A 26,036-nucleotide genomic window follows, 5' to 3' on the forward strand; every position below is an offset into this window, starting at 1 on the left:
AGAAGAAAACACAAGGATTCAATATCTAAGAGTGCAAAGAATAAGGCACAGGGTTTCATATCCCTATTTATATGAATTCAGGCATCAATATCAAGAAAGAAAACAGTCATTACCCAGTTCAGGTATCGAAACGGCAGAGGCACGGGAAACGATGCAAAGCATCGGGAAAACGCGTAATAATGACGCATGATGTCATGATGTCACTCTGAATCAACGTGACCTAAGGTTGAAGCTCATGAAAGGCCACGTTGCTACCTCGTCTGAAACGCAACTACCCGACCTGTTCGCCTAAACTTCTCAAGCACAACTAACAGAGTCCGCTCATCGAGGTCCTCCAGGGTCGGCATCAATAAGCGGAGGGACTAACTATATAGGCCAAAATTTACCCTAAGGGAACTTAGCATAATGAGGATGCGGCCGAGGTCGACTAGTAAACAGCGGGACTCGTGGTCGAGCAATTAACGATGGTCGAGGTCGAGCACCAAGGATAGAGTACTAACGGCTAGTTTTGTAATAAGATACTAAAAAGAATATTCCATTGAATATTCTCCGCACTTGTACTATTAGAGTTGATTAGGCATATGTCTCATATAAATAGAAAACGAGATAAGGGGATAGGGAATATAATTTTCATTGGATAAGAACACTTTTTGAGAAGAAGACTCTAGAAAAGATACAACCACTATAATTTTCATTGGATAAGAACACTTTTGAGAAGAAAACTCTCTAGAAAAGATACAAACACTAACTTTTTACTAAGATTCTACCATCCATTATTCCATACTTTTCCATCAGATCCGAGAATAGTTCCAATATCTAGGATTTATCTGTCATTCATCACTGTCAGAAACAAGAATAATCCACCTCCTTCAATATTGGGTGAATCATTCTCCTTATTAACACTAATGTCATTTATTTCTATTTATTGCTTGATGTTCCTCTATTATTACTCATATCCTTTGGAATATTAAATGCACACTGCCACCTTTCTTATAGAGAATATTGCATTTACTTCTCCTTTTGTGCCTAAGTTTGAACATATTTATTCGAACCAGAGATAGTAGGTAGCTATGTATGTAGGTGTAATAGATTCACGTGTACATTAAAATTTTGTAGCAGTTATTGCACAAAATGGAAATTTTCCTGCATAAACCAAAGATAATTAATGGTTGATATGTCTTTTTTTTTTTTTAAAAGAAATTTTAAAAAAAAAAAAAACTTGTCTAAACCCGCAAAAACCTGCAACCCGCCCCGCATCAGTTTGTAAAGAATGTCTTAAACCCGCCCTGCACCAACACCGCCCCATTTGCCATCCCTTGCCATAAACAAATCAATCACTTTATAACATAATCCCAAAGTCAAGACCATAAAAAACAGAATAAGATCTATAGGAAAAAAAAAATTAGGCCCTCGCCGCGACCTTCTCGATTTTCTGCAGAATGACGATATCATTTGCTTAGCCTGCCCATCCTTTTAATTTAAACAAACAGCGTGAGAGAATACTGGCATCAAACATTCACCCTACATTCACTTTATCAAGACATGATTCTGATAGTTTACCAATCGGAGTCATTTTATCAAAGGGCAACAGAAGTTGGATTCTTTCAACCCCAAGCAAGCTCAATGAATATTTCATATTCACAAATTTGGGGCTTTATCACATGTACTATAACATATAGGTTTAAAACCTGCAACTTAACTATTTTTATTTAAGCGCCTGTAAAAAATTATAAAAGATGCAACAAATAAATATAACCACGCAAAAGATAGTAATGTGCATTTATAAAGCCCCAAGTGCAAGACACCATACATTAACGTAAATGATCTTTTTAAACTGATAAAGGATGCCAATATTTGCTCAAGAGTCACGACTAGAGAAAACATTGTTTTTGCCAATAGCTACCTCAGAAAGAAATATAAGATAAAATTCAAACACAAAACTTTGGTTGTACTTAAAGGACCATGTGTTGCAAGTCACACAACATAGCATCTCCTAGCATGAAGTCTTAAGCCTGCCTGTTCTTCTTCTTAACACCTGACTTGGCAACCTTGAGACTCCTGTTCACGGCAGCCAGCCTTGCAAGGGCTGCCTTCTTCAGATCTGGCCTGTAGTAGTTGTCTGCAACCTGTATAATTAGCTATGTTAAATATCTTAATACAAAAATAGCGAAAATAGAACTAACCTTTGCAAAGCTAACTCATGCAATACAGTAAGAACAGACTAGAAAATAGGAGAAAAAAACATAATGTGACAGACATAACAATGAGAAAAACCTTGGCAGATAAAATATTACAAGTATCTCCCAAGAAAATTGAAGGCAAATGGGAAAGAATAACAACAACTCATTCAAAATGATTCATGTGCACTCCGCATATGGATCCTTGACAAAAGAACTAATTCTCAAAGCTAACAACCAACTATTACTTCAAACAAAGCAACTACTACATTATTTAACAGGACATCAATATTAGTATTCAGAAGTATTCACCAGAAGTAATCTCCAGAAAACCTTGGAATGCAGCAAGAACTGAGAACTAGCAACTAACACATCAGAAGGCATAATGCAAAAGAGATGTGCCAATGGGAAAACCCTGATAAATTAACCTTTTAAATATATCTCCAAAGAAAAATGCAAAGGCAAATGCAAGAGAACAATAGCAACTCATCACAATGTAGTACTACTGTCTTTATTCCAAATATAGACCCTGACAACCTATTTGGTTTGGACTACTCCTCCGATCACTTCAAATAACCAAAATAGTCCACCAGGCACTATATAAAAAAGATAACTAATTCTCAAAGCTAACCAACCATTACTTCAAATGTGACTATTATCAACGACTTATATTAATTCAAGGGTGTAGACTCTAAATAATCAAAATAAAAAGCAATCCAAAGTCCAAACACATAAAACCCTTAACCTTAATAAAAAGGACAATGACAGATTCTGGAGAAAAGTTTAACCTCAAAATTATGAAGGTGAGAAATCCTAATACATCTCTGTAACTAAGGGATTGGCTCCTTAAAATGAGCCAATATTAAGATCATAACATAGGAAGAAGACAACAATAACCCATTATCAACATGTCATAATGACATAGTCAAAGACTCAAAGGCAACCAAACAAATGGTAGTTACAAGCACTGACCACATAAAATTTTGAGTAAGCACAAAAGTAGAGAAGCTACCGAAATTTGATTTGATGATAAACACTGCAAGGATACAAATTCACCATAATGTTGTTTATCTACAAACAATTACATAGCAAATAATCAAGGGAAACCAACCTGGTTGGTTACAGCCTTGGCCATTCTGCGGAATTCCTTCTTCATCACAGATTTGTTCAGCAAAGTTGAAGGCTTGTTTTGCTTCTTGGTCTTCGATGTAGCAAGCAACACAGACTTATCTTTCCCCTCAGCCTGGATAGTCACAGTTTTCTTGTTTGCTAGGCCTTAACAATCATAATACCATAAAACAAAATTCAGTTCACCTTAATTGAACACAATTCAAATATGCAACAACCATACGAACAAGGTGTAAACTAAGCAAACCTTTCCACAATTAAAAACACTACCAAACATGACAGACCTCAACTTTAATTAAAAACCAAGTGTGTACACTTAGAAAATCCTAAATAACATTCGAACGACATATGACAAATTGCATGTAAACCAACAATCAATAGACAATTTTAACGGATTGGAATCAACGAAACAAAATCCTGATATATATATATAAAAGCAAATAGACAATTTTAAGAGGTAGAAATGTAAGGGGACTAACCAGAGTGTTTGTAAGAGTGAAGGTTGTAAAGATTGTTAGGTTCTTTGCTGAAAACAACACCGGCGGTACCATTACCGAACTCCTTAACCAAAAAGGAGTTGTTTTTCTTCACGATCTCCCATACTAGTTGCCCTGGAACTGTTGTCATTTCCACTAACTGAGAGCAGATGGGGTTCCTAGGGTTTTGCTTTGACGGCGGCTAGAGGAAGATGTTGTGAGCTTAAGATCGCAAAAGTGTGTAAATTTTGCATTATATATTGGCATCTAAAAGCCCTTAGGCCAGGAATTGGACGGGCCTGAACAATTTCAATTTACGGAAATGGCCCATTTTCTCTTGACACTGTATAGCCGCTATATATACAAATATATAAATTTTACTATATACTTTTGTTATACTATTTATAAATAATTTCGGCGGCTAGAAGTGATCTTTTCTCTATCTTTTTTATTTTTTCTTTCACGCGTAAACGCTCTCGAGAGAAAATTAATTTAGTCCAAACATAAGGTCATTTATGATGACCAATTCTTTAATTATTTTATATTAATAAAAAAAAAAGGTAGGAGGAGGAATTGTATATGTAACACTTGCCATGCCTATTTAAGAGAATCTAATATAAATTTATTATTTTTAATTTGTTTGAAAGTGTGAATCAATGATTTACTTTATTTTGTTTGGTATAGCGAACTAAAAAAATTGTAGCCCTCCTTATACAATTTTGGATGTCTAGGGGGATAAAAGGTTATCTATATATAAACTCTAAGATTTTGCTGCAGTTTCTACTGCCAAAGAGATATGGATACCATCGTGAAATTACAACTACAAAACCTGGTTCTCAAAATCAAACGCATTTCTCCTTTGCAATTGCAACACATTACTAATACTATCATACGCAATTGCAATGCAGCTACACATTACTAACATTATCACACGCAATCTAGCGACGCAAGTAAATTCACAATAAATTTAAAGAAGTTCCAGTTGATCCAAAACTGAATTCCATGTGTTACATACAAATATCATAACATGACCATCTCACCACATAGAAGTGACACTGCTTCTTGCAGTGAGAATGTCCCTTCCCAACACTTGAAATTCCTCTTTCTACAACAGACTAGGATCTCATGTGCCAGAAGCTCCGCACTTTTTCATTCTCAAAAATGAGGCTCAGTTCTAAACGTCTCAAAATACAAAATAAATAGACGGGGAAGAGATTTTAAATGATGCACTGAAGTAGCCAGTGCAATCTGTACCATAAATATAAAAAGCATAAAGTCATTAACCCTCTAAATCAAAGTCGAAAAATTGAACCAATCCTAATCAGACCACCATTTTTACACCTCAACTAACGTTACATTATATACACCAGACAAAGCAGCCAATCAGCAGAGTTCCCCCAGCAACACATTTTCCACAATGGTGATCGCACCCTGTTATTGTACAAAAATGATTCAACTCGAGAACCCAGACTGGGCTGCTAAAAATCACAATTCCTACAGAACAAATCCTCATAGTCCACTACTCTGGCCTTTCCGGTCAATGGAGCATCATTCAACCGATGCTTGGTATAATAGAACGGTGGGCAGGTCGTACTGAGCTATTTAATGCTTCATTTATCCTACTGAACACTATTTTCAGGGGGACACAAGCTACTGCAGGGCCTTTAAGCTTCTCTACTACAGGTTTATTCTCTTTATTTTGTTGGTGAGAACCAGTTAAGGAAGACAATTTTCTAATCTTCTTTGAAAGGAGGCCGTTTTTCCTCGTCTTGGGTGACTTAGTTGGTGAACCACGAGGTTGCACCATGTGATGCCTAGTCGATATCCTGGCCGCCAAACTTGGCTTGGATTCATAATCCATATCTGCACCTTGCAAAGCTGAGCTGTTCTCACTGTGATCCTCATCCAAGTCATAGCTGCTGCTATAGCACTCAGATCCACTGACTAGCAGATTATCACAAAAGCCATCATCCAAGACTTCAACTGTGAGAGGGTGACCTATGATAGGCTGACCAGTCAATTTGCTCATTAGAGAGATATATGGAACATGCTGTGGACGATAGCCGGCTTTGACCTCAAGTTTAACATCATACAGTGAAGAATCAGCTATGTGGTGCCTAAGAGAAAAATCTGATGACTCATACTTGGGGTTAACTGTATATCGAGACTGGCGATAGGGTAGCAACCTCTGGGGAGCTAGCAGCTCAGCTGTTGGCCCCTTCATACGAGCCTCTCTGAGAGAAACATTCCTGCCCCAACCTCGCAACTCATCCACTATGGATCTTGTTTCGGACTGAGGCGTAGTTGTTGCTGGTCTCGACTTTAAACGATATGTCAAACTCTCTGAAGCATGGGAACCACCAGTATTATAGCAACCAACTTTCCGACCTGGAGAAAGAGGGAATGCATCAAGATCCATAGCAGTCAAATATACATTTGATTCATCTTTTAAGTCTCTGTGTTTTACAGAATCTTTCTTTGTAATCTTACTTGTCTGCCTCGAATTCCTCTTTCCTTTCAACTGCCACTTTGAAGTTCCTTTCTCCATCCTCTGGCTGAAACATTGGAAATCGTCACTACCAGAACTAATAGAGTCTGAGTCATCAAGCTCCTCACTCCCAAACGACATAGCTTCAACTTGGCTGCCCTGGCTAGGCTGTGGCCCAACACCACCTTGAGCCTTCTGAGATGTACAAGACATTATAGGAGACAAGCCTGCGTGGAGAAATAAAGAACATCAGCATACACAAATAACAAGAACAACAATCTATTGGGGAAAAGGCAGACATAGATAGATCAGACAGGAGAAGAGCAACCATGTTAAATCAGAAATAAAAAACCAGAAAAAGGAACAATAAACAGCGGAAGAAAAGCTTTTTTAATATAACTTCTTCAGAAATCATTGGTGAAAAAGCTACTAGAAACCCATAACGTTGATAAGAGAAGAAATTGAAGACAAATTTACGTACAAAGAAGTGTCATGACCTAAGTTGCTCCGACATGGCAATTTAGGTGCCGCACCCGTGTCGACACGACACTAGTATGGGTGTGGGTATGGGATCCGTATCGGATCTGGTCAAACAATTTTGGGTACATTGACCACAATGGACGGAAATATTCGACACGAGATACAATTTGATTCCCAAAATCAGAACCAAAACTAGGATAAATTTGAAGAAAATATCATACCTTATCTAAGAAATCAATCCTTTACTTATCTATAACTTGAGAATAAAAAGAAATCCACACTTTACAAGTTATACTTAAGTATTCCACAAAATTTATCATAATTTAAAGATATTTTTTATATTTTTAGTCGGATCCCCGCACCCGTCCGTATCCATACTAGGATCCGTGTCCCCGAATCTTAGAATTTACATCTCGAAGGATCCGACATCTAGATACGGGTGCACACCCGCACCCGTGTCCGAGCAACTTAGGTCATGACAAGTTCTCCCACTGAAAAGGAATCCTCAATACAAATCAAAAGAAAAGTTTTTTTTTTTTTTTTGGGAACAGTTGCATTAGAAAATAAGTCCTTAATCCAAGTTCAACAATGAGAGTTTAGAAATTTTTCTAGAGTGAGATCTGAGAAGTCCAAGACATGCGGAGGCTGGTGTATCAGGTTTTGTATATAACACATTACAGTGTCATGATAAAACGTGAGACAGAAATGAGTGCTTCTACTAATTAATCTGCCGAACTCAGCCACAAACCCCAATATGAAGTAGAGAAGAAAACTGGAAGTATGAGAGACTCTAAGTTAAAACTCTTATAATGCAAACCAACTGCGAAGTTAAGAGGAATGATTCACCAAAACTACAACACCCAAAATCTGCCACTTCAGATCACTTAAACTAAGTCGTGTCTTATGCCTAAGAACAAAGGCCAATGGGGCTTCCATGAGACCTGGAGAACATTAGTTTTGGGTCTTCCATAACCAAAGGGAAGGGAAATCCTATTGCATATAAACCTTCTAAACCATATTACGCAGTATGCATAGACGTTATCCACCCTAAGATTCCAAGGTTCTAAACCACGTTTTAGCCAAATATATTTATTGTTTAGTATCATCCACTTAAAGACAGACCCATTGGAATCGAGGCACATGTCTTAGAACCTTCACGCCTACACTATAGCACCACCTAAGCTTGCCAAATGGACAACCTAGCTTTAACTGAGTGCTAAGCGCACCTCAAATGAACCTTTAATAACACTGCTACTACAATGAAATTTTAAACAGTACAATGCAAACAAATTTCTGCTAATGCACATGAATACCTGCAGAATGCTTCTCTTCTGTAACTAAAGGCACATCAAACAACCTGTCAGAAGAGCCATTCTCAGACAACCCCAAAATACCGGAAATTTCACTCTCTTTCTGTTTGCATTTAAAAAGGGAAGAATCATGAGCGTAGCCAAATACATCAAATGGTTTCCCATTCCCACAAGTAACTGAGATATTATCTGTGTCGTTATTGAGTACAGCCGGGGAACTTTTCCCAGACTCTATAGATTGTAACCCATGAACTTTGCTTTCAGACACCCCTGCGAGAGTAGAGCCAGTTGGACTAGGAAGTTGTTCACACATTATAGGAACAGACACCATTGCTGTACTCTCCAAAACCTTTGTCAAGGGTCGGCGACGGTTCTTTCTCTTTAAAAAATCATGAACATGTGCCACCTGAGATCTCTTCCTTTTCAGAGATGACACCACACCCATCCCCAGGTCATCAAGTCCTTTCATGCGCTTACTTCCCTCAGTTCCATCATCCTCTGAGTCATTTGGTGTTCTCCTCCGTCTCCCACACACAGGTTGCTCATTAGAAGCAATTACATGATTTGGCGCCTCAAATGATACACCAGATTGAGATAATTCTTGAGCAGAATTTGAATTATCTTCAGAACTAGTCAGTTCCTCATCTAAATCATTACCATCTTCATGGGGATTAGATGAAGTATGTGAGTCTTCCATGGTATGATGCTCTCCATCTTCTTTATCTATTCTTGAGAAAAAATTTGGATGGTCTTTCCCGAGACGAGCACTTTCAATCTCTAGAGCATGAATAATGGCATCCTCTCTTCGAGCATATTTGACAGCCTTTCTTGAAGAGTTAGCAGCAGCAGCCTTAGCTTTCTCAATACATTCATCATACTCCCCACAACGAAAGGCTTTCACCCGTTTAGATTTTTCAAGATTATACCAGTCCCTGAAACAGCAGCAATTACTAGACCTTTTTATCAAGAATCGAGGTAAAAGGAAAAGGAAAATATTCAATTCCACAGTTGGTACACTCCTTAAATAGGAAGGGCAAAAATGGGACGAGAAAGAAAAAAACAAGTCCATATTAAAGAAAACAAAGATGACAAATACTGCTATAAGAGAAAGTAAAACACATGAGTGAAAAGGAACACCATATATCTGCACTGCGGAAGTATTAGCAGGTTAAATGATAGCAAGGAAACTAATGTCAACTTTTCTTGGCAGCCCAATAATTAGCAAGGAAGGTAATGTCTCTGTAACCGGGAGAAACGGGTGCAACTACAAAAAGGACTAAGATGCTTTTAGTATCCAACAAGAACTTTGAGACACTTGAACCAGTTTTAATTTGCGAGGAACATGTAGAACTGGATTCTGCAACAGAAACAATCAGAAGTAAAAATGGCTCTGAATGACTTCAGTCCATGATGCCACTGAGGTAGAACCACAATTAGGGAACATATAGTAATCTTAGCTAGCTTGATAACTCAACCTTTACCAATAGAAGGAAGATTCCCCATATGAATGCTGGTCTGGTTGGAAAGTTGATAAAGCCATCAGAGAGGAAAGACCGGGAAGCATCTCCTGCTCAAAAATTCGAATATTCTTTTCTTTTGGAAAAGATGACACCTGCTTGTATCTTTTAATGTGTCTGGACAAAAAGGGAGCACAGACGTTTTGATGGGATATCAACTCAAACACAGACACTTAAGGCTAGATGTCTCCTTTTAGTTATTTAGTTGGCAGTATTTATCCCCCCGTAGATTGCCATATTAACTTTTTGGATTTTGTCAAGCTCTTTTGCTTTAGCCTAGTTTTTTTTTTTTTTTTTTGGTATCAAAGCTGACTCTTTCCCTCTCTCTTGTACTTCTTGCATCTTCTTGATGCCTTTTTCTATAAAACTCATTACTTCATCAAAAAAAGAAGGAAGATTCCTCCCCATATTGCCAAATAAGATCCTGCACGTCACATACAGATATGACAAACCGCTTACAACGCTAGCAAAAGTCAAAAATCAACATTGTTACTTGACAATAGCCAATAAACACCTGATAATCTCGATCGCACGGCTTACATTAAACTTTTCAAAGCCAAAAACTGTTGTACGTACCACATAAATGGCATAAGCAGTATAGACCGTTCACAGCAAAGAAAGTACCATAAGAAAGCTAAATTGAAATACTAGAACATTAAGTAATAGAAGCAGATGGAGTTGCCTAACATCCAAAAGTCGGAACGCCTCTACACAAGAATCGGTAAGACCTAACCGTAAGCTATTCTGTAGGTTTCATATTTTAATTGTCAGAAGTAGTTCCCACAATTTCTTGTTTCACGACATGGTAATTAGGTTCGTTAGCTTAGTTCTATTATAGGTGGAAAGTAAATTGACACACATTACGTCTAATATTTTTTGTTCCAAAACAGACACTACAAATCTCTAACTATGCGACTTCTGTGCACGAGGAACCTTAGCAGCTACAGGAATGAATGAACCACACACTCGCCAACTCCTTCCCTGCAACCAACTCTACAACACGAAATTCTCCATTCATTTTAATTTTACTTCATCGTCAAAATTTTACTCTTTCTGATCCATATTATTTGTCTTTTAAGGTTTTTGCATATTCCTATGATCCTATCCAAATCCTAAGCCCGTAAAGCATCAACCTAGCTCCGCAGAGGAATCTGATGTCTTTTTAATCCAATTTTTACAAGTTTAGGAGTGGGCACTAGTATTAGGATTAATGCGAGAGACTGCTAACCATCTCCTCTTCAAACAAATAGCAAGGAGAAAGTCTCATACTTGAAGGAATACCACATTACTAAGATAAATAAATAATGCACCCAAGGGTGTGGCCTGGTGGTTAGTGAAGAGGGTTACGACCATGAGGTGTGAGGTTCAAATCCCCCAGCGGAGACAACAGCGGAAGCGGGCCACAACACCACAGTTATAATTAAAATAAAAAAAGATAAATAAACAAGACAAAGGCAGTGAAAACAAGAACTTACACACTGGCATCTTCTCTGCCAAGGAGCTTAACGGGAGTGCCTGATCTTGGTGAAACAGAACAACTCTGAGGTAACTCATCTGGGCCCAAAATCCGACCAGGCCACCACGACCCATTTCGTCTGCGGACCCACACCAGCCCACCCACCGACGCATCAATGGCTTTGGCACTTGACTCACCCGAACTCCCCATTTCCTCTTCAAAGAATGCAGGGATAAAATAGTTAAAAAAAATCCCCAAATTCAGTCAATCCACAGCATTCCTCCTAAGCATCCAAAAAACCCTACAAAAATCACCTCTTTTCCTGTCATCAAAAAATTCACATAGCTTTTTAAACCACAGAACAAACAAAAAACAGTTTAAATTAACGGATTTTTCATTAAAAAAATTAAACCCTCACATGCAACAAAAAAGCCCAAAGTATACAAAACATTAAAAAAAAAATCTCCAAAAGAAAAAAAAACACAAGGAAAGAACAACAAAACAAAACAGATTGAAGGGTTTATGCGAGAGACAGATAGATCTATCTGAAAAAAATAACAACGGAAAAAAAACTTCGGTTATGAATAGGATTGTTTCCCCTCATTTTTTTCCAAAACTATATGTACAATAAGCAAAACCCACCTCCCTATTTATTTGGATTTTAAAGTCCTTCTGTTTTTTCTTGTTTCACTCTGGAGAACATTGATATTTTAGTTCCAGCGAAAGAGTACAAGAAAAAGGAGAGTGAGGTGTTCGCCGCAGAGGAGAAGTTGATGAAGAATGGTAGTAGAAAAGAGTGGCTTCTCTCTACCAACAAAAATAAAAAGGATACAACGTACCCTTTTGAGTATCTTCCTTTATTTCCAAAACAGAGAGAAAGAGAGAGAACCGTCTTCGCACGCACACACAAACGAGAGAGAGCGAGAGAGAGAGAGAGAGAGTTTTGTGTTTTTTTTTTTTTTTTTCTTCTGTGGATTAATATTTCGTAATTTATTTTTGGAGTTTGGGGGCAGAGGTGATAATAATAAACAGAAAAGGGAAAAAAAAAGTGTTACTATGATTCAGCATGACAGGAAGTACGCTAAGATATCTACTATACACCTCTTTACTGTGTATCTCTTCGTGGGCCCCGCTATTGATCGAGAAAACGTGCCCTCTATTTTATCATAATTGCAATAACTTCCCATGTGAGGTGAGTAAATTGTTACTTTAGCCCTTAACTAACATTTTGTTTGGATGGTTGTTCCACATTGTATCGTATTTTATTGTTATCTCAAAAGAGTGTTTGTTTTGAATCCATTGTTCCGGAAAAATAAAAAATCCCCTTTTTTGAAACAACCGATTTAGTGTGGTGGGATTGTTTCCTATTTTTCTTTCCAATTATGCCCTAACTTATTACTCCATAATTCTATTTTACTCTTTAACTTTTTTTCTATTTTAACTCCAAATCTCCAACCTATAACCTACTTTATTTTTTTTCAAGTTAAACTTGGAGATGGAAGTCTTCTTTCCTTTCTCGACGGTGAAGTAAGACCAAGCTCATGAGCTTATTATCCTAGGTTGGAACAAGTTGATAGGACCCTACAATATTCTAGATTCACCACTTGTCTCAAACAAGAGAAAGAAACAAGCATAAAATCTTTTTTATAGATATTCTAAATATGCTCCCTATGATAACTGCCTTGAGCATTATACAAGGGCGTGCTGTAGGAGTAACCCATTACCTTCTGGGTGGAATTACCACAACATGGGCATTCTTCTTAGCAAGAATTATTGCAGTAGGATAGAAACAAATGATTAATCATCTGCTTCTCACGTTCCGTGAATAGCCGGGACTTTTCTTCTGTATGAATCGATATTATTCCATTCCAAATCCTTCCCGATACCTCCCAAGGAAAATCTCGAATTTAGATCCCAAATTGACGGGTTAGTGTGAGCTTATCCATGCGGCTATGCACTCTTTGAATAGGAATCCGTCTGTTACTTTATGTGCTGTTCTCTTATTTGTCGGTGCAGTTGCTAAATCCGCCCAATTCCCCCTTCATGTATGGTTACCTGATGCAAAAAAGTGCGTACAGTACTTTTGTGTTTCCGAGCTAAAGTTCTAGCACAAGAAAGTCGAACTATATACTTTATTCGATATAAAGTCTTTTTTTTGGAGCCAAAAGGTGCTTTGGATGGTCGAATCTGCCCGGACTCAAGTAACTCTTTGAGTTGCTTCCTTAACTCTTCTAATTCCGGGGGATAATGAAAAAGATTTTTGCATATACGCCCAAATCGGTCAATAATATCAGAATCTGATAAATCGGACCAAACCGGTTTACTAATGGGATGAAGCTTGCCATTCTGTTTATTTGGCCGAATCCGACTCTGGGCCTGCCCTTTTGCTAGCTTTTTCAATGCTAGGCTCGGGTCTTGTTAGAGCACGGCTCCCACATTGCACTGCCTGTCTCCACATCTATTCGGTAAAAGAAAGCTTCCAATGCTAGCCTCATTCCATAGTAGACAGCCCAAGCTTCGACAACTCCAGCATCAGTGGCGTGGAAATGACTCTTTGACGTAGCTGAAAAGATGGATCTGGAGTTTCTTTTTGTATATTATATTGATGATCCGATCCGCAAGGACCATGATTGGGAATTGTTTGATCGTCTTTCTCTGAGGAAGAGTCGAAATAGAATCAATCAATTCTGGCTTCAAAAGGGACGTTTCTTTTGATGAGTAAATGGAAATTTTACCTTGTCAATATTTGGCAATGTCATTTTTATCTGTGCTTTCACACAGGAAGGATCCATATAAACCAATTATCCAATCATTCCCATGACTTTATGGGCTATATTTCAAGTGTGCGACTAAATCCTTCAATGGTACGTAGTCAAATGTTAGAAAATTCATTTCTAATCAATAATGCAATTAAGAAGTTCGATACCCTTGTTCCAATTATTCCTTTGATTGAAACTTCTGCCGCCAATATTAAAGGTGTTTTGCCGCCTTCTATTTGATTTTTTTCTCCTAATTTGCTTTTAACCCAATTATAATTAGCTGTGCTCATTTGTTTTGCTTTCTTCTGTCTCGCTCCTTTGTTCTGCTTTCTTAAGGTGTTTTGCCTTCTTCTGTTTTGTTTTTCAAAATTATCTTTATGCATAATTTTTGATAAGTTTAATATTTAAACAAATTAGGGTATTTTAGTAAACTTATCAGTTGCAATACAATACGATACAGTCAAACCAAACAGTAAAATATTATTTAACAATAACAAATAATACAATCTATCCAAACATTATATTCATAAAATGATACAATACAATACAATACATTATAAAACGATGAGGAACAATGATCCAAACAGAGAGTGAAGCATTGATGACTGTCTTAGAGCCCGTTTGGACGTAAGAATTTTTTCACTTTTTTCGAAAAAATTTCACTTTTTTCGAAATTAGTATTTGACCATAAAATTTCCAATTTTTAATTGAAGATGAATTTTGAAATTTTTCAAATATTTTAAAAACTCCAAAAAGCTATTTTTCAAAAATTTTACTCATATCACTCACAAAACTTCAAAACACAGACCGAATGACTCTATGAAATTACGTTGATACTTCCATATATTATGGGTAACGTAGGAGACATCTCTATTTTTTCCCCGGGGAATCTTTAGAATTCCCACTACTTCTTAATAGTGCATACAAAAGATTGATAGAGCTAGCGATGACAACGTTATTGTATCAACGATGTATGCACGAGCCCATGCAAACAGGTTAAAAGCGGTAGATAGCTTGGTTCCTATAGGTCGTGGTCAGCATAATCTTTCATAGGCTCGACACAGGTTGTGACGTCGGGTCCTCTCTTCTCTTCATGAATCTCAGTTGGAAGCCCCCATTTTTATCTGACATCCAATGAAGGCGCTATTCGATGAAGAAAACAAACTTTAGGAAAGTGGTTCAGGTAGCTCAGCTGGTTAGAGCAAAGGACTGAAAATCCTTGTGTCAGTGGTTCGAGCTTCTTCAATAATTCCAATTCCTGGAAAGCCTAGAAGTACTCTTCCTCTGGTGGACCCAGACTCTCCTTTATTCCGCTTCTGAGTTCATACCAGATCCGACTCAAAATTATATTCATGTCCAACACAACTCTAACTTTCAAATACCATTTTCACTTAGAAAAATATTTTCATTTTTTTTTTGGGAATTTTACAATTCTTATGTCCAAACGCCCACTTAGTGGTTGAACTCAAATCTGAGCCATTAATCATCCACTGACTTCTGATTAGAACACTAGTTTTTGAGCCAAACAAGTTTTATACCTGATTATTTTTGCAAAATTTAATTCAAGTAACATAATTGAAGTAAAATTATACGAAAGGAACAGGAAAGGTAAAGCATATTTGATTCAAAAAATATTACGTTCAAAGTCAATTTTCAATTTGTTCTTTCACTGGTAGGCCAAAGAAGTATTGGGGAGAGGTGATTAAGCAAAATATGATGTTGCTCCAGTTCAACTTGTCACGACCCGGATTTCCCACCTTCGGGAGTCGTGATGGTGCCTACTAATAGAAGCTAGGCAAGCCAATTAATTTAATAACTCTCTTGACAACATCAACAATATAAAGAAAGACGAGACAATTAATACAAAAGCGGAAGTCTCAAAACATAAATAGCTGAAACCAAGTGCGGAAGCTCAAATACATCTCTACCCAGGTCTGCTGTCACTAACTCACGAACTTCTACAGAATGCTAAATACAAAGTCTGAATAAAAACACAGTACTGTCTAATCCGATACAAAGGAAATCAAACGAAAAACAAGGATAAGAGAGACTCCGGGCCATGTGGACGTCAGCAAGGCTACCTCGGGGATCCCTGGACTAAAGTCAACTCCCAATGCTCCTACTGCTGTCCAAAAGCTCTTGCTCCGGTACTGTGATCTGTGCAAAAAGATGCACAGAGTGTAGCATCAACACAACCGACCCCATGTGCTGGTAAGTGCCTGGCCTAACCCCGACGAAGTAGTGACGAGGCTAGACAGGACTACCAATCAACCTATGCAGATATATATATACAAACTCTACAAAGATAACAGCGGAAGGTAATAATTAAGACTGGGAGGGGAACATGCTTTTGGGGATAACAGATAAAATAGAATGGTAGGAATAAATAAGGAAAACTACAACTAATCTCTTCTAACACAGAATACGTGGTCGGCGTGCCACACGATCCCATTTCATGATATATAAGTGGTCGGCGTGCCACACGATCCCATTTCATAATATATAAGTGGTCGGCGTGCCACACGATCCCATTTCATAATATATAAGTGGTCGGCGTGCCACACGATCCCATTTCATAATATATAAGTGGTCGGCGTGCCACACGATCCCATTTCATAATATATAAATGGTTTCCCGGCAAGGGAACAAGTATCAATTCAACTATCCCGGCGAGGGAGAATACAAGTAAACAGCTAGTTCCCGGCAAGGGAGCAACGACAATAACTTACACGTCCCGGCAAGGGAATAATTACATCTCTTTCTCCTTCGTTCACTTCTTACTTCCTAACCAAATCATAATTCGAGCCAACGCTCCAAGGAGTTTACAAGTCATATTTCCTCTTCATACTGTTCACATTATATAACAACTATCAATTAGACAAGGAAGAGTCACTACAGAATTCCAAATAAGCACAACTAAGGACTCACGGTCATGCTAGACACCGGTGTATAGATACTCGTCACCATGCCTATACACCGTACTCCACATTTAGCAATTAGCAAACAATACTCTACTCCTATTCCCTCAAGCCAAAGTTAGACCAAACACTTACCTCGAATGCTCCAAACTCAACTCAAGCCTCTAGTATAGCTTTACCCCTCGAATTTGGCTCCAACTCGGGCAAATCTATGAAATAATGACTTTACAATATTAATAATAGCTAAACAAACTAAACCCAATGCCTAAATATGAATTTCTAAGCTTTCTTCCCAAAATTCCAAAAATCGACCCCGGGCCCGCTTGGTCAAAACACGAGGTTCGAACCAATTCCATGTTACCCATTCCCCCACGAGCCCGGATATACAATTTGTTTTCAAATTCGACCCCAAAACGAGGTCTAAATCAAAGAAAATCGAAAAGCCCTAACTCTACCCTTTCCCCCCAATTTCAACACTAGATTACATGATTTAGGTTTAGAAACTCATTAATTAATGAAGGAAGATGAAGGAAATGAGTGGTAATTTACTTACCCAAGAAGCTTTGGTGAAGAAGTGCTCAAAAATTCGCTCAAGAGCTGTGGAGAAGAAGAACTCGTGTGAAATATGGACTAAATCCCGTCACTGTTCTGTTTTGGGGTATTTAAAATCACTGGGCAAAAATGCCCTATGCCATCGCGAAGAAGGTTATGCGATCGCATAGGGTAAGGGGAAGCTGGTCATTGCGATCGCGGGAAGGCTGTTGCGAACGCATAGAAGAAAAGATTGTGCATTCCAGGTTTGGACTTAATGAAACGCGAACGCGGAATAAGGATTGCGTTCGCATTGAAGGAACTGGCTAAGCTTATGCGATCGCAGATGGATCCATGCGATCGCATAGAACAAATGTGGGGCACCTGAAGGATTACTCTATGCGATCGCAATGTTACCTATGCGATCGCATAGAACTGGATACCAGAACATCAGAACTGAAACTTCTGCAATTTTTCTAAGGCCAAAACCACTCCGAAACACCTCCGAAATACTCCCGAGCCCTCGGGGCTCCTAACCAATCACACACACTAACTCAACGACATCCTACGAACTTAACCGTGCGATCAAATCGCCAAAATAACATCAAAAATGAGGAATCAAACCTCAAAATCATCACTTTTTCATCAAACTTCATAAACTTTTATTTTTAGATATTTAGGTTCGAAACAGGTCAAATGACGTCCGATTTCAACCAAATTTCAGAGAAAGCGCTTAAACCACATATAAGACCTGTACCGGACGCCGGAACCAAAATACGAGCCCGATACCAACACGTTCTAATCAATTTCCTTTTCAAATTTCCATATTAATTTCAAAAAATAATTTCACAGAAAAATTTATTTCTCGGGCTCTCGACCTCGGAATTCGACTCCGGGTATATGCCCGAGTCTCATATTTTTCTACGGACCCTTCGGGACTTTCGAATCACGGGTCCGAGTCCGTTTACTCAAAATGTTGACCAAAGTCAACTTTAATCATATTAATATCAAAATTCATGGATTTTTACACAAAATTCATATTTAAGCTATCCGGCTACGCGGCCGGACTGCGCACGCAAATCGAGGCAAGTAAAAATGAGGTTTTTCAAGGCCTAGGAAGCACGGAATGAAAGAGAAACCAGGTGATGACCCTTTGGGTCGTCACAACTAAGAACATGACCATGGATAGGGAGGTGTGGAGGTTGAGAATAAAAGTAAAGGGTTAGAATAGGTCTCCTGGCGTTGTTCTTGTTTGTAATAGTAGCTTTAGTACGTGAGTTAGCGTTATTTATATATTTTCGTATTCCTCCTTCTGATTATAATATTCAGTTTTCATTTTGTATCTTTGTATTTTACTTCGGGTTTATAATTGGTGTGATTGTTGCTGCCTTCCTTTTATCTTTCCTAAGCCGAGGGTCTTTCGATAACAACCTTTTTGCCTTCTTGAAGGTAGAGGTAAGGTGTGCATACATACTACCCTTCCCAACCCCCACTTGTAAGATTACATTGGATTTGTTGTTGTTGTTATTTCACTATTACTATTATTGTCAAAGAGGACTTTCATACTTATAATATAACTTGTTTCTTAATTTAATAATTAACTACCACCACTAATTATTAGATGATTTTTTTTCCTTGCCAAAAAAAAAGGGAGCTAATCTCTTTTTTCTTTTGGCCAAGCGACGAAATTGCTTTATATTAAAAAATTGTTACATTACAAGGAGTATTGATACAATTTTCCCTCGGGTTACAAAAAGAAAATGTAGGGAAATGGTGTTGCTAGGGTTGATCTAGTTCTACAGAAGTACGTTCATTAGATGGATCATCTAGACAAAAAATAAGAGGAACGGGCTGAGCCGCAAGAGATGTTTTCCTTAAGTAGATAGTGCTTTGTTAGTCTGCATGCAATGCTTTTTCCAAAAAAGTTGGCAGCTCCTGTAGCAGTTGCAAGGTTGTTCCTCGGTTTATAGATGCTCCATATTTTGCTAAGCTATCCGCTACGCTGTTCTGCTCCCTGTATGTATGCATAATGTGCGGGCTACCCAGTTGTCGTAGCAAGTATCTGCAATCAGAGAATAGTGATGAGTGTTGCATGTTATTGTTTATTAACATAAAAATTACCTCAGTAGAGTCGGTATTGATTTCCAGTGGTAAGAGTTTGCGTTGCCATGCGAGTTGTAAGCCTTGGAGTAAGGCGCAGAGTTCCATTGAAGTAGGGTCTCCTGTAGGTCTGCTTCCAGTGAATCCTAGGATCCAGTCACTTGTGGGGTTTCTGAATACCCCTCCTATCCCACAGCTAGGAGGATGTGTATCGAAGGAACCATCCGTATTAAGTTTGAAAGTGTCAGTAGTAGGTGGTTCCCATTTGATGTAGAGACTCCTTATTTGTATATGCGGTTGTTGTTTTTGGATTAGATAGTAATATTCATTAGCAGGAGAGATGATTTGTTGAAAAGAGTTTTGCATATTAACATGTTCGAAAATGTGTTTGTTGCGGCAGTTCCATATGTGCCAGAGGGTGAAAGGGACGAGTATGTGAGAGGGGGTGTGTGTTGGTGGTGGTATATTAGAGTGGATGAGCGTGTAAATGTCCTGGATGGGAGAGGTAATATCATCTGCATGAGTGTTGAAGTTGGGCATAATTCCTATAGTATGCCATATGGTTATGGCATGTGTGCATTTAAATAATATGTGAGCAGTGGTTTCGTTGTGTTGTTGGCAAAGAGGACAGATTGGTGATGAGGTGATGTTGAGTCTATGTAGATAGGCAGTTGTTGGTAGACGATTATGTCCAATTAACCACAAGAAGTATTGGATTTTTTGTGGTAATGTTAAAGCCCATATCCACTTAAACTTGCTAGTTGCATGATTTTGATTTAAATTTTTGTATATGGACTTAACAGTGAACTTTCCATGTGGAGTGAGTCCCCATATAATTTTATCAAGGTGTGTGGATTATGTAGAGGTTCTACATATACGTTTTCCAATTGTTTTTCTATATTGAGTGGTAATTCAAAGAGAAGGTCGTGGATGTTAATTAGTTGTTGTGTTAAGTAACTTGAGAGAGTGGAATTTTGGTTAGTATGTGGTAACGGGCCTTGTATTTGTGTTCTCAATATGAGATTCGGTCCTAGCCAAGGTTCCGTCCAGAATCTAATATGCTGGCCACTTGCCACATGCCATACTATTCCTTGTTGGCAAAATTTCCAGCCTAAGGTCACTGCTTTCTGAATATTTGAAAAGAGTTGGTGATTGATTTGTAAGGAATATTTATTAATAAGGATAGGTGCCCATAAGGACTTCGGAGATGAAAATAGTCTCCATGCTAATGCGCCTAGTAAAGCATTATTTTTTTGAGCTAAATTATGGATCCCCAATCCCACATTCTCCTTAGGTTGTTGGATTGTAGTCCATTTGATGTGGTGAAGTTTCTTTTTATGATGAGTTGTGCCACAGAGAAAGTTTCATTGATATTTTTTCATTAAGTTAATAATGTTACGGGGCAGGTGAATGATTTGCATTACATGTGTTGGTAATGCGTTGAGGGTATGCTTAATTAAAGTACTTCTTCCTGCTATACTGAGCATATGAATTTTTCATCCTGCGAGCCTTGCTTTGAAGTTATCTAGAATAAATTGGTAGTCACTTTGGATGGGTGTTTGATTGAATAAAGAATAGCCTAAGTATTTGCCAAATTTTGTACCCTCGCGCATACTAAATGAATTTAGGACAAACTGCTTGTCCATAGGTGTCGTATTTTAGAGAAAAATATCTTTGATTTGTCGTAGCTAATTTTTTGTCTTGAATGGTATGTAAAGGATGTGAGAGTGTCAATAATAACATGGAAACTTTGGGAGGTGAGTTTTGATGTTATAGTTATATCATCGGCAAATAAATAGGTGGAAAATATAGGGTCCCCGACGTAAGAGTTGTACAGGCAGCCATTTGTTATAGTCAACCGCCGTGTGTATTTGGCGTGATAGGTGTTCCATGCATAGTATAAATATGTATGGGGAAAGTGGATCGCCTTGTCACAGTCCCTTTGTGGGCATGAAAAATTCAGCTGGAGTGCCATTTAATAGAATGGGCAATGGTCGGAGTGTGTTCTAGTTAGATGTTGTATGTACGCATCCGGAAAAATATTAAGCCATTCATAATTCCCCATACATCTATCAAGTCTTTCTATAATTCTTTGGCTGAGCGTTCGTTTATTCGTCTAGGTGTATTTACTGCCTCTATAACCAAGATCACTTAATTGACAATGGTTTAGGCATCGTATGAATTTGTCACATTTTGGGTTATTAACAACATTTCCCCCAAACTTTTCAGAGGCCCGTATTATTTCATTAAAGTCCCCACCCACTAACCAATGAAGTTTTATGGTATCATGAATTCCTTGCATATTTTCCCATAGAACTTTACGTGCATGTGTATCATTTTTTGCATATATAGCGGAGAATAGCCATGTAGTAGGGTTAGGAGGTACCTGGATAATGGACTGTATTTCCAGATGTAACTTCCACCTGATCCAGCTTGAGAAGGTCACCATGCCATAACAAAGCTATGCCACCTGACTGGCCGACTGCAGGTGCCTAGGCCATATTATTGAAGCCAAAGTCATCACGTAAAATGGTATGATCTTATAAGTGAATTTCCAGTAATGAAACTAGCGCGGGGTTGTGATAGTTGAGGAGCGAATGAAAGTTCCTACGAAAATCTGGTGATTGAGCGCTCCTCGACAATTCCATATGATGAACTGCATCTTTCTGTTGGTTGTTTGCTGCGTCGGAGGGTTTGGTGTCCCCTCCCTCTGTTGCGTCGTTAGTTGGATCATGGAGGGTATCATCACTATCCCATATTTCCCTATCTCTGGATTGGTTGTTGGCCTTATGTTTAGGGAATAACTTTTTAGCTCTTGTGGGCAGATTATTACCACTTTCTTTCGTACTGCTCTTTGAGGTCGTAAGACCTGTTCTCGTTGAGTAAGCAGAGGATATGGCATGTTTTTCTTATATTTGTCATTGTTGCTGCCATCTTTAGCTGTGCTATTTCTTCTAGTTCATTGGAAATGTGAGGGGTTGATGGTAGTGGACTCATTGGAGGTGTGACTGGTTGGTATAGGGAAGCTTGGGCATGGAGTGGTGGAGGTATCTCTATCACTGCTCGTGGTTGAATTCAAGGAACTAGAGAGTGAGTAGGAAGTTGGAGTGGGTAAAAAGGGAAGTCGGTTGATTGTGGTGGTGTGTAGTAGTGGTTCTGTGGATGAAGTGGTGATGTGGGCGGATATAGTGGAGGTAGAGGTGTCATATATGGGTGGTTTTAAAGTGTTGATGGTGGATGCATTGCCCATATGCATTGGTTGTAGAGATCGATCCCCATCCTCATCCCTTCCGTAATTATTTGTATGATGTCCGCTGGATTTTGGATCATGACTATCACACTTGATTCTCTATTTTCATCGTAAATGTTAGTGCATGGTCGTGGAGACTCATTTCGAGCCAGGATTGTGGGTAAGCTTGCATGGGAAGAAAATGGGAGATGTAGATGGGTGGTGGGTGTGGAGTTTGGTTCGGAGGCTGCATAGTGAGGGTGTTGAGGATGGGTGTTGTAGTAGATTGGTGTTTGTGAAGGAAGTTGTTCTCCGGTACTGGAAGTTTAATGGAGTGTGGTTCATGATTTGTTGTAAGGTGTGTGGTATTGTTGCTTGTAGTAGTAGGATTAAGCAAGCCAATTAATAATGGTGAGGCAGAGGTGTGCGTATGTTGAGATGTTGGTTTGTGCGGTTGATTTGATGTGGGTTGGGGTGGGGTATTTAATGGGGAGATTGGCACGTAACTGGTCTATAGGTATAGGGTTTGATTGTGCATGGGCCTTTGTAGTGTGCATATTTGATTTCTGAAAATGTGTAGGTAAAGATGGGCCAGATTCGTTGGGTAATTGTTGTATGTGTATTTTCTGATATTTGGAGAGGGTTAATTTACGAGGGAGTGATTGGTGGTTTGGGAGGAGCAACTGATGAGATGTCATTGGAAGGGTACTGAGTAAGCTCCTTAGCCACGTGCTTGTTGTTTAATGTAGTACGGGGTGATATTTGTGTTGACTGGGAGGGGCTAGTGGGAGTAGGTAATTGGGACTTGTAGTCACACATATGTTGGGCTTGTGTATTTGGGCTCGTAACTAGTGGTTGAATTGGCCCAGAGTGGGATAAGGAATGTGATGGGTTTGAGAAAGAGGGAGTTTGATGTAGCATATCAGTATCGTCAAGGTCTTGGACTAGGTTGATGGTATTTTTGTTAAAAAATTTTTGGAGAGGTAGTCTAGTCTTTTTCTAATGTTGTTGGATTAGGGTGTGAAGTGGTTGCCTTGTTTGGTTTACCTGAGTGTGGTATTGTGGTAGCTGTCATTGAAGGAAGCTGCTCTTGAGGAATTTGGGAGATGTGTGTTGGGTAGCGGTGGGATATGTGTGTAGGTCCTCTTTTAATTGGGCTTTTGCTTATACACCGTGGTGGGAATGTAACCGTTTGCCTCTCACTTAATTCTGGTTTTGTGGTTGTTAAGTTTTGCGATTGAATGTGATAGCAGTTGCATCATGATGGGTGGTGATGTTTGGAGTTATAGATATTGGGTGGGGGATGTACTAAGTAGGGTATGGTACGAACATAGATTTGTGGTATGACCTAGTCAACCACATAGTATGCATAGCATGTTAAGGCCTTCATAGAGAATTTTTTGGCGATGCATGCCAATGAAGACATGAGTTTTGAGAGGTTTTTCTAGTGGTACTTCAATACATATACGCACGTACCGTCCTCTGGTGGTGGCACTGGTGCAGGTATCTATCTTAAGGAGTGTGCCCACCTTTGCTCCCATCCAATGGAGTATGTCAAAATCATAGAATTCTGTAGGTAGTTCAGGGAGTCGGATCCATATGGTAGAGTAAGTTAGTTGCGTAGCGGAGGCAATGAATTTGGGTTCCCATTTGCGAACGGATAGAAAATGATTAAATATAAACTAGGAACCTTCATGCAGGGCTTTGGTCATATTTTCTTCTTTTTGAAATTTGATAAGGAAGAAATCAAAGCCTAGGTCAATAAGAGGAAGATTTTCAGTAGTTTGCCATAAGGTTTGGAGTTTTGTATGTAGTGTTTGGTGTCCAACCTTTCGTCCAAAAACTTTAATTATGACAGAGTATTTCCAAGGGGAGTAAAGGCGAGTTTTGTCTAAAGTGGAGATAGGGATAAAAGTATCTGGATCACCTTCATTATTTATCTCATCAGACAAGACTATGTTAAAGTGTTGTGTTTGGCAATTAAGTGGTATATGGTGAAATTGGTTATTCTGTAGTAGTGTTTGTTTAAACGATTGGGGAAGTTGGTGTGGAGTTTGAGTGGTGGGAATGTCAATATGCATGGAACTTAGATCTGGGGGTTCAGGTGATTTGTTATCTGAAGGTGACATTGTTGGTGTTAGGATGGTGGTTACTAGGTCTCAATAAGGGAAAAAGTTAGAGAGAAGCGGGAGTTTCTCTCTCAAGGTGAATTGCCTATCCTTTACACACTAATTTTTTAGGGAGCTAATATCCCATTCCAAAGCATCGTCAATTTAGACTTTTTTAGATTAGAATCTAAATATTAAGTTTTGATCATGCTTTTTATTTTTTTTTCTTCAAATAAAAAGAAATTTACGACATGCTATTGCTTAATATTGCTTATGAAATGTTATGAAGTAAAAATTAATCCATATGATTTAAATCCGTCGACAGAGAAATGACTCACCAAAAAGTGCAATATTACTATTTTGGGGTGGCAAAACTAGCCCAAACTCACTTGACCAGCCCAATCCGCCCAAGTTTTAATGGGTTTAGGCTGGAACATTTTTGAAGATACAAGTTAACCTATCAAAATTCACCATTAGCTAAAATGGACCCATGATGCTTCCCAGCCTTGACCCATGTAAATGCTCAATTATAAAGTTCAACCTTGACCCATGTTCTCAAAAATATTTTTTAGACCCCACGTATGAGATTAATCTGAGTTTATTGTTTTTGTTGGTGGTGGTTGTAGAAAGTATCAAGAGAAGGAAAATATTATTTAGAGTAATTTATTTTCATTATGTATAAAAAGTATATTGTTTCATGCCAACAAAATATTTTTCTTTTCACGACGTAGAAAAAGTATTTTCTTTCATTTCAACAAAATAAGTACTTTCTTTTTATATGTCGAATGATTTATTAATTAACTGTTATTGACAAAAATAATCATCAAATATGAAAAAAATCTGAAATAAAGAGTAACACATTATCACAATAGAAAAAACAACAAATAGAATATATCAATTATAAAGGACGGTACTGAGCTATTTTTTAGGTACCACAATAAGATAAAAGAAAGTAGTAATTTTATTATAATGAAAGAAAGTACTTATTTTATTGAAATAAAATAAAATACTTTTTCTACCATAAAAAGAAAATATTCATTTCGTTGAAATGAAAATAAAAATACTTCATCCACAATATCATAATAAAATACTCTAAATAATATTTTTATTTAGGGTGGGGTCAAGGGTTCGGGAGTAGGGTGGGGGTTGGGGTGGTGGGAGGTGGGTTGAGTCGGGTGGAAGTTTTAATTTTGCTACTTTTTTATTGTTTTGATATTTGTTACTATTATAAGACGAAGAACTATCAAATAAAATTCTTATTCGAAATTGAGGAAATAAATCATTTGGCATGAATTAACATTTATTCCAAAATATAAGATATTTTTTATATATGCTTGTTTAAAAGTTGAGAATATTGCA

The 26,036-nt window shown here is 38.2% G+C and overlaps 2 protein-coding genes across 5 annotated transcripts; both read right to left on the reverse strand.

Annotated features, from left to right (window-relative positions):
• Nucleotides 1-1,752: 1,752 nt before the first annotated feature.
• Nucleotides 1,753-4,023, reverse strand: LOC109214148 (60S ribosomal protein L28-1-like). The gene is made up of 3 exons (XM_019378038.1): nt 3,785-4,023; nt 3,289-3,452; nt 1,753-2,126 (listed from the first exon to the last, which is right to left on the reverse strand). Exons 1-3 carry the CDS (start codon nt 3,930-3,932, stop codon nt 2,007-2,009), a joined length of 432 nt encoding a protein of 143 aa, XP_019233583.1. The 5' UTR covers nt 3,933-4,023; the 3' UTR covers nt 1,753-2,006.
• Nucleotides 4,024-4,720: 697 nt separating this feature from the next.
• On the reverse strand, nt 4,721-11,983 carry LOC109214146 (uncharacterized protein At1g51745-like). 4 transcript variants are annotated; one of them, XM_019378037.1, is made up of 5 exons: nt 11,872-11,983; nt 11,052-11,333; nt 8,063-8,991; nt 6,272-6,496; nt 4,721-6,169 (listed from the first exon to the last, which is right to left on the reverse strand). In XM_019378037.1, the coding sequence occupies exons 2-5, from the start codon at nt 11,240-11,242 to the stop codon at nt 5,334-5,336; spliced, it is 2,181 nt and encodes a 726-aa protein (XP_019233582.1). In that variant the 5' UTR covers nt 11,243-11,333; nt 11,872-11,983; the 3' UTR covers nt 4,721-5,333. The 4 variants fall into 4 exon arrangements, with proteins under 4 accessions (XP_019233582.1, XP_019233580.1, XP_019233581.1 ...); XM_019378035.1 differs by having other exon boundaries at nt 11,052-11,354; XM_019378036.1 differs by lacking the exon at nt 11,872-11,983 and adding an exon at nt 11,675-11,865.
• Between the last annotated feature and the right edge of the window lie 14,053 nt (nt 11,984-26,036).

The sequence above is a fragment of the Nicotiana attenuata genome, unplaced genomic scaffold (assembly GCF_001879085.1).
Source record: "Nicotiana attenuata strain UT unplaced genomic scaffold, NIATTr2, whole genome shotgun sequence".
Lineage (NCBI taxonomy): Eukaryota > Viridiplantae > Streptophyta > Magnoliopsida > Solanales > Solanaceae > Nicotiana > Nicotiana attenuata.

What these genes read in the sequence shown, in the direction of transcription:
- LOC109214148 (XM_019378038.1), bottom strand. Translation starts at nt 3,932, where the DNA reads ATGACAACAGTTCCAGGGCAACTAGTATGGGAGATCGTGAAGAAAAAC. An exon ending in TCACTCTTACAAACACTCTG is followed by an intron (nt 3,453 to 3,784) that starts GTTAGTCCCCTT and finishes ATGATTGTTAAG; the next exon opens with GCCTAGCAAACAAGAAAACT. An exon ending in CCAAGGCTGTAACCAACCAG is followed by an intron (nt 2,127 to 3,288) that starts GTTGGTTTCCCT and finishes CTAATTATACAG; the next exon opens with GTTGCAGACAACTACTACAG.
- LOC109214146 (XM_019378037.1), bottom strand. Translation starts at nt 11,242, where the DNA reads ATGGGGAGTTCGGGTGAGTCAAGTGCCAAAGCCATTGATGCGTCGGTG. An exon ending in GGCAGAGAAGATGCCAGTGT is followed by an intron (nt 8,992 to 11,051) that starts GTAAGTTCTTGT and finishes CTGCTGTTTCAG; the next exon opens with GGACTGGTATAATCTTGAAA. An exon ending in GAGGAATTCGAGGCAGACAA is followed by an intron (nt 6,170 to 6,271) that starts GTAAGATTACAA and finishes CTCTTTCTCCAG; the next exon opens with GTCGGAAAGTTGGTTGCTAT.